Here is an 8,817-nt window from a genome sequence, read left to right as displayed (position 1 = left end):
ATGCCCATACCCATGAGTGATTCCCATTTTTCGAACATAATCGCACGTTGTAATATTGACTTTACGATGCGGTGGGAAGGGCTTTAAGCAAACTGCGTGGGAATCTCTCTCTAGCTGAATATTGGGTCAAATTGCTTGGGAATTCTTGAGTTATGTAAAGGTTATTCGATTTGTTAGTGCTTTAAGCTGGAATAATAATAAATCAAATATTTTATTTAAATTGTGATAAGCAAAAATTAATCGCATTCAGATCTGAAAGCAATTCGATCTATTTTATAATTAGATAACAAATATAAATATTTGTATGCAGATAGGCAAAGTATATTTAATAAATTAAAAAAATATATTGAACTCAAGGAAAATAATTTATAAAATATAATTATAAACTAGAAAAGGTTTTTGATATTATATGCATGTAAATCTTACACATCTCACACACAGCTCCTTATTCTAAGGGCGGAAAAAGCAAATGATTTTTATAAGAGTTTGGCTTGGTATTGGCAGAATCACATATCAAATGCAGTTCATGAAGATCCTGGATTGTCGAGTTGAGGTAGAAGGTTGAACTCCCATAATTCTTTCAAGTGAAATGTGTCCACTGCGAGTTCAATAAAAATGTGGCTCATCGTAGCTGCCCTTTCGTTGCCTGTAATTCTGATATTTCCCCTGATTAGCCCTTGACATTTAGTTTCAACAAGCTTTGTTGAATGCACTTAAACATTTATTTTGTGCTTTTATCCATTTATTTTAATTTGTTTTCTGTGTAACTTGATCGATTTGTCGATATCCAAAATGAGCTTGGATAAAATACCCGAGGTCGACATGCTGACCGTTGTCCGAAGTGCCAGGATACATCGTCGGACAGTTTTGGGTTTTGTTCCCCCAATTGGACTGCGGATTGTGGATTATGGTGATGTGGACAGAATCGATCGATTCTACTTGGAGTGCCAGGACTATCGCGATTACTATCGCGACCCCTACGATAAAATTCATAAGCCGCTCAGGTTTAGGCAGCACCTGGGCAAATGTGGCATTAAGTTGGATAACAGTGTGCAGGAATTGCGACAGCCGATAAGTTGGGTGCCAAAACGCCTACCCCCCCTCACGCCTATCAATTATAAATCCAACATGAATTTGGGCTTTAACATGGAGGAAGTATTGAGGGCCCAACATGCCAAAAAATCCTGCATCGCATACAAACGATAAACGATCTTAGGACTTTTTTTATTTCTCGATTTCTGGCGCCTCATCGATGGGTTCATAAAGGGCCTAAAAATTGTGCACACGACTTTTAAGCGTTATATGAACATCAGCGTTAAGTGCGCAATCATCAAATTCTATTGTGATTCTATTTTTATACACATTTTTTTTATATATTGCTAACATTAAAAATTACAAAAAAAAATAACCCAATCAGTTAGAATATATGGTTGGAAGTAGTAAAAAGTATAGGCTAAAGAAATTTAATTTTTAGCTGATTTAGATCTTCATATATCTTCATAAACTTATATTTGATCTACAGACTGAAAAAGGAAAGAATATGCGATTCTGTTTCGCTCTTCCGTTACTTTATCAAGAAATGTGAAACGCATAGAAGAAGACAACTCCGACCCCAAATATATCTTAGATCATTATCAAATGTCGAGTCGATATAGTTTTATGATACTTAGCATAGGGCCGTCTTTCTATTGCAGGCAGTACAAATGTCGCAGCCGGCCGGATCGGGCATTATATCATCGAAATGTAGATTCTTAATTGGCAAAATATTCTATTTTTTAAGATTTATTTCATCATCGAGATGCTCTTTTTTTTATATCTCTCCAAAACGGTTCAGATGAATTAAATGCCGACCCGAGGCATATATTAAAATCTTTTGCCGTTCCGCTCAGCTCGCAGCATTGAATCGCGGTGTTCCCATCCAGATCTAGTCATTGATTTGAATCTCATAGATTTATAATTAATGCAACGCCCGATTGCTAGCTCAGGCTGAATTCCCCACAACTTTAACCAAACATCTGCACTCAATAGAAATCTGAACTCGAGCTTTAAGTCCGCTTTAAATAAAGTGTTTCGAGTATTTATAAATACATCCTTCAGATATTTACCCAGGCACTTGATGCATGTCACTCGACACAGCTGAAAAGCGCACAGAAATAATTATTATTTACACAGCGGCAACGAGTGAATTTATAGCCCACATTTGGCTTAACAAGGACCAAAGAGACAGGCAAGGGACAACGGGGTGTGGAACGGGGGGGGGGGGCGGCAGCAGCATATGAAAGTCTGTGCGGCTTATGGGCAACCTTCATGCTGTACGTTCCATCGAAACACTTGCTAATTGGTGTTATTAAAAAGTTGAGACGAGGACTTTTAAAAATATGCCACGAGCAAATAATGCGCATACGCCACGTCGTACATTGAAGGGAGGTGGGGTGGGCGAGGGACTGTTTGGTACGCCCCCAAATAGCCAAACGCCTCAGCTTCTGCTTTACAATGTAAATGTAATCTAAGTTTTGTTTTTAACACCTTCCGCTTGATTTGTGATTATGAAAATGTTAGTAGAAAAAAATTCATTGCGGCGCACCTTGAAAAGGTCCTCAGAAAATTAGCATTTAAATTACGCGACAACCCTGCTGCAACAACCTGCTGCAGCCCTCCTGCTTCTCCTCCACCTCCTCCTCCCCCTCCTGTTCCACACCTAATGCGAGTTTAGTTTTAACGCTGCGTTCAATGAAGCAACATTAATTGGAATATCCTGGCCTGGACACTCTGACGTCCCATGGCTGGCTTTGATGGCTCGCCTATAATTGTTATTGATGGCGCATTATCCAATGCGACAAACAGCAAAGTCAAGTTTTTATAACTCTCCCATTCCCCGCTTCCGGCTACTGATTGTCGGTATTATGTTAATGAGTAGGCGACGTCCAGGACAGGCGCTGCTTAGGCCTGTTTATGAAACCTGTGCCCCTGCAGGCGGTCCGCTACAGTAAAAGAACTTGATTGAAACTTATTTTAAGTTTTGCCCAGAGAGTACAGATATTTATATATCTATATTAATTAGTATGTTTCTGTAATAAAGATAAATATAGATAGAAATAATCCATCGAAATTCTTTTACTTAAACTTTTCGTTTTCTTAATTTTCCAAATTTATATGAAATGCGAGTTTCTTTTACTAAGTTATTATGATAACAATATTAATTCTTATCACTATTATTATTATTGTTATTATTATTACTATTCTTATTATTATTACTAAGTATTATTATTATTTTTATTATTAATATTATTATTATTATTATTATTATTATTATTATTATTATTATTATTATTATTATTATTATTATTACTATTATTATTACTATTATTATTATTTTTGTTATTATTATTATTATTAGTACAAGTACAAAGTAAATTAAACCATTATTATCAGATTTCTTATATGCAATATCTTAATATAATGGACTTGCGTGATTAGCACCCCAAATATCCGAATCTAGCATCCATTACTTTATTATATAAACTAATAATTTAGAAAAATAAAAATGATATTTTCCGTAAATATGGAAAAATTAAGGTCTCTTTGCTTGAACATAAATAAATGTTGGGCACTCAGTTTCACATTTTATTACATAGCTGCCATTGATTTGGGATATTAAAGGTATTCAGTCCACAGATCAATGGGCATTTTTACGATTTCCTAATCAACAGCCATGTTAGCTAACTTATTGTGTTCTATACGAAGCTCGTCGTTAAACTTCAAGGCCATCTCTCATCAGCTACGCACCCTATATAGCAAGAATACTTACACATGTGACACTAATGAGTATGATAGAGCAGTGGATCGTTTTGCGATACCCTGTTATTGATGCCTGTGGGCGTATAGGAAATAAGATTAATATCAATTTTGAATGCACACATAATTTATCGATAATTATAAACAAAGGATAGATAAAATATATATATATATATATTTCTAAAAAAAAACAGTGTTGAATATCTACTGGAAAGTTTTTTCTTTTCTTAAAAAAATATATCGATATTTTATTCAAAATATTCTACTTTACTTAAAGTGCATACAAAATAGGTATATTTTCGTACTCTTAAAATTATTCCAGACAGAGTTTCTAAGATCCTCAGCTTTCTTATCATAGCGCAAATATAATAAGCTCTTTGTGGGTTAAGTACAGGGTATAACAAACACCCATGCATATTTTAATTTCTGCCTTGCGGATGAGACACGCAGGCAGCGAACGCGGAGGCGGGAACTGAGGCGTGAGCTTTGGTTTGCCTGGCGGCTGAATGGCGCCGCTTTGACCAGCCCGCAAAACTGACGCCGCCGCCAGAATACAGAAGAAGTCGCAGACCCAGAGTTAGGGCCACCCGTTAATCATCCAGCACACACTCACACAGCGACACACACTCACACACACACGCCTGCACACACAAATCCAAGCAACAATCTATTTACATTTACACCAAATGTACAAATTTAGTTATCGTTAGCTTGGTGAGAGCTAGAGAGGAGTTGAGGGGGTAGCGGCTAGATGGGTGGTGTGTTGAAGGGGGGGGGGGGGGGGGGGGGGGGGGAAAGACATCAGACGTCAGGCAAAAGTTGTTTGCGTTGGCGAGCGCACAAAAGTAGGCAACGTTATCTTTGCATGCGCTGGATGGGCTGTAGGACGGGGGCGGGGAGTCACAAGGCACATGTTTACACACATGTTGGAATGCCTGTTTAGGTATGTGTGTGTGCGTGTGTGTGTGTGTGTGTGTGTGCGTGTGCGCTGATGAGTTTTGTTTTTCTTGAGCAAACTTTAATTGTTTTTGATTTTTCTAAGGATTCAAGTGACGCTTGTTTGCAAGTGGATGCTTAAGGATAATGATGAAACGAATGCTGATGATGACCATGAAGGGGGCGTGCTCATATGTGTGTGTGTGTGTGTGCGTGCGTGTCTTGCTTGAAGCCTTTGAATGTCGTTGGACAACAAATCGACGCAAAGCAAATTGAAACCGCGCGCTGGCTAATTAAATGCACATTTGTCAAGCTTCGCCGGGGGCAGGCAAGCAGCACTCTGCACCATCCACAACCCCAAAACCAAACCCTCTGTAACCCACCGCAACCACTTGAAAACAATTGGCAGGCAATTGCCCAAATGTCACGTACGACGTGTAAATGTCACAAAAACAAAAAAAGAAGGAAACCGGTTGCACCTGCTATGCTGGGGCCATGCTAATTGTTGCATCTACCTAGTCGTGTCTTTAGGAGCAGGGTTAAAGGGCGGTGGTTGCACATGTTGCATGTTGCATACTTCATGGCGCATCAGGCCGTCTCCCTTGTATGCACTTGGCTTAAAAGTCCTGCACATGCCATGCAACCGGGAGAGAAATGCTCGGTATACTAAAGCGTTCCAGAATCGGTTCTGGGTCTGGGTTGGCAAATGGTAAAACTGCTTTCTGCCCGTTTTGTGGCTCATCTGTTTGGTAAATTGAAAATTGCGCTCATTTATTGCATTATTCGTAGTTGTTTTTTTTTTCCATGCCCATTCAAATAGCCGTGAAATTGCATTCGATTTGCCAGCCTGACAAAGTCTCTGCTTGAAAATGTGTGAGGCGGTAGTTGGGGAAAGTGTTTGACAATTGTTGCAGCTTTTTAATGCGGCTTCAGTTCTATGATAAATGCCGATTCAAACGCTTGAAACGAAACTAGAGATAAATACTACAAATTTAAAGAGTACTTATGTGGTTTAAGTGAAGGGGCAAATGATTTTTTGTTGTCTATATTCTTTTTGATATCATGTGCGGTATTTATGTATATCCCTTGACTTTTCTATTGTTGATAATAGGCAAATGGTTATTTTTTTAAAATAACGTAGCTATAAACTTATGTGTATTAAAATCAAATTTCGACACTAAATCAATGGGTCTTATGATTTGAAATCCTGGCGGAGTTCATCAGCAACTCGAATTGAAATAAAACGTGCCGGGGAATATATTACAACTGCAATTGAGGCTCTACATTTGATTCCTATATTGATTATTATATGTTTCCGATTTCGAGCACATTTAATATTGAGACAATTTCCTTTATATTAATATACTTATATGTATACGCTTATATCTAATCTCGAATAACAGCCGCAACAAGAAATGGTCGTTGAGGGTGTTGTCACAGTTCTCTCACATGCTCGCATTTGGCAGTAGCCCATTGGGAACACATTCGATTGCTTTGCTGCTGCGGAATGTAAAATAAAACCTTTGCTGTAAAGCTGACCCCGCGCGTCCTCAACCCAGTGGGGCAGTGTTGAAGAGAAATCAACGTCGTCGTTAAATTTAATTAGGCATCAAATGACCAAACAGCCGAGCTAAATCAACAGCCAAATGGCCTGTAAGCGTATCAGGGCACAATCATGTCCCCTGCCACCAAGCTTTCGCCCACACACAGCACTCACCCCGCGCTGAACACTTTAAAACACAATTAAAAGTCAAAACGTCAGCGCTGAAGCGGTTGGCGGTGCCAGTAAACGGATGCCATTGGGCAAACCTCGGCGGACTTAATTTGCAAGTCAGCAGCGACGCCAAGGAGTCGGCGGTAGAAGGAATCAATGTGTGTGCCTTGGATGGGGTTGTTCAAGGGAAATACGAGTCGAGCAGGGTATACAGTGGGGTGCAGTGGGTATTTAAAACATGAGACTCTTTTCATAACATTTAACAATGTCATAATCAGAATGTGACATCAAGTTAACCCTTGGCATGTTAATGAGACAATGCGAGCGGGAGAGACATATTAAAATCACCGATTTGCATTTTGGGCGTGCGTATACTCACATGAGCCACTGTGTGCGCCACTCTCTGCCACACTGCGGCTTAACGGAATTGTTAATGGCTCTGCAGTGGGCAACTATGAGTCAGAGGCTGGACTAAATGTATTATGCGTGTCCATTAGTGTAAATTTTATTACCACAAAAATATGACGGAAGTACAGAAGACAATGCAACTAAATGTATCTCAAAGATACGAAACGAACTTATATAATTACGCAGCGCAAATTGGTTTAGCACCACATGAGGCAACATACTTAGATCCTCTAATTACGACAGCGCCAAATGGCACTGAGAGAGAGAGAGAGAATGAGAGAGGGAGAGAGAGTTAGAGTGAGAGAGTGAACTAGCTTTTTGCCAACGTATTACATTTATTTGCAAAAAAAATGAAATGAAATGAAATTGCACAAAACTAATTTCCATTATACACGATTTTTATGCGCTTAGAAACAAGCCAAGCAACCCCTCTTGCGCCCACAAATAAAAGCCAACTGTTTGATTTTTTGCTTATCTTATCGCACCACAACGTATACAACACGTCCTATTGCTTATCTCGACCCGCACACTCACACACACACACACACACACACACGCACAGACATGCACTCTCATTTGCACCTTTTTAGCCGCTCCATAAAAATAAACTTAAATAATATGTAAACAACATGAATAAACGGGCAACATCACGCTTTCGGCCCAATGCGGGCCAATTTCAATTAAATTGGAAACTTAGCTCAGTTCTTTTCTGTTATATATATATATATATATATATATAAATAAGGGTTAAATTGGACGTGGTCGCAAATGCTGATTGGATTGGCCCGCCCTGCAAAGTCCTCGCATTGGCAGTCAAGTTGGGTTAAACATTATTTTCGTGTACTATTATTAGACATTGCAATACGCTTAAGGCAATGCACATGTTTTTTAATTAAATATTCATTACTTATTTCTAATTTAAAATGAAATTAAATCATTCCACATGATTCCGCCAGCTCTTAATGGTAGAAAATTAGAGTCTCTTGCAGAGTTAGTCTTTCATTTTTAGCTCTACGTCAAAAAGCGCAGACGTGTAAAATAATATGTGTAAAATGTTAAAACTATTGTTTAACTTAATCTATTTTAATATTAATTGTTTTTTTTTTTTGTATCTTGGTATTAGTGCACTGAAGACGGAAATATATTGGTAGCAAATTGTTTTCAACTGTTTATTTTAACAAATCCAAACCAAACCACATTTTTTTTTTTTTTATTAATTATATATTAATTTCTGTATGCAATTTCTACATAATATTTGGCTCTTGAGTGTTCAGTTTGAATTTATTTTTATACCCATTTTTTTAAAAGAGGAGTGAACAATTTTGTTCATATATGAAATGAAGACTGCTTTTCCCCAATATATAGAAACAACTTTATAAGAAAGAACTCAAATATAAAATAAGTAGATAATTTTCTATAAATAGAAAGCATAATATACACAAGAATCAATCACAGTTAAGAATTTAAGTCAATTTCATATTAGGGTTTTCCGCGCACTCTTGACTATTTTCCTTTTCATTTTCAGCATAAAAATCCACCTAAACTTTATAACACGACCGTTCGTCATTTTTTTCATTTAATCTATTTATTTTTTTGTGCGACATGTCGTAAAACCCGTGCTATATTTATTTGGACGCTTTTGAAGCACTTGAAAAGAAAATTTCGTTAGGCTGTTGACAGTCGGCTGTGGTTAGTAAAGGATTCAGTGTGTGCGTGCTAATAACAGGATTAACACAATGGAGGCAAATTGAATTTGAGGCCAATACACGCTTTAAGTCACAGTCTACAGCGTGTAGCCCAGCCCAGCCCCTGAGCCAGGAAGCGACCAGCGACGACGACGGCGACGGCGACGGCGACGTCGATGAGCAAACACAAAGTCCCAAACGTAATTTTCACAAATTCATTGAACTGCGTGAGTGTGAAAAATAACAATTTAGATAAACATTGCGACGGCGTCGCGGCGA

At 38.2% G+C, this 8,817-nt stretch overlaps 1 protein-coding gene across 1 annotated transcript; it reads left to right on the top strand.

Moving 5' to 3' along the window:
* Positions 1-676: 676 nt before the first annotated feature.
* On the top strand, positions 677-1,401 carry LOC6634058 (uncharacterized). The gene has a single exon (XM_002057855.4). The coding sequence runs from the start codon at positions 793-795 to the stop codon at positions 1,204-1,206; it is 414 nt and encodes a 137-aa protein (XP_002057891.1). The 5' UTR covers positions 677-792; the 3' UTR covers positions 1,207-1,401.
* The last annotated feature ends 7,416 nt before the right edge of the window (positions 1,402-8,817 follow it).

The sequence above is a fragment of the Drosophila virilis genome, chromosome 4 (genome assembly GCF_030788295.1).
Source record: "Drosophila virilis strain 15010-1051.87 chromosome 4, Dvir_AGI_RSII-ME, whole genome shotgun sequence".
NCBI lineage: Eukaryota > Metazoa > Arthropoda > Insecta > Diptera > Drosophilidae > Drosophila > Drosophila virilis.
This window is presented reverse-complemented; position numbering and strand designations above follow the sequence as displayed.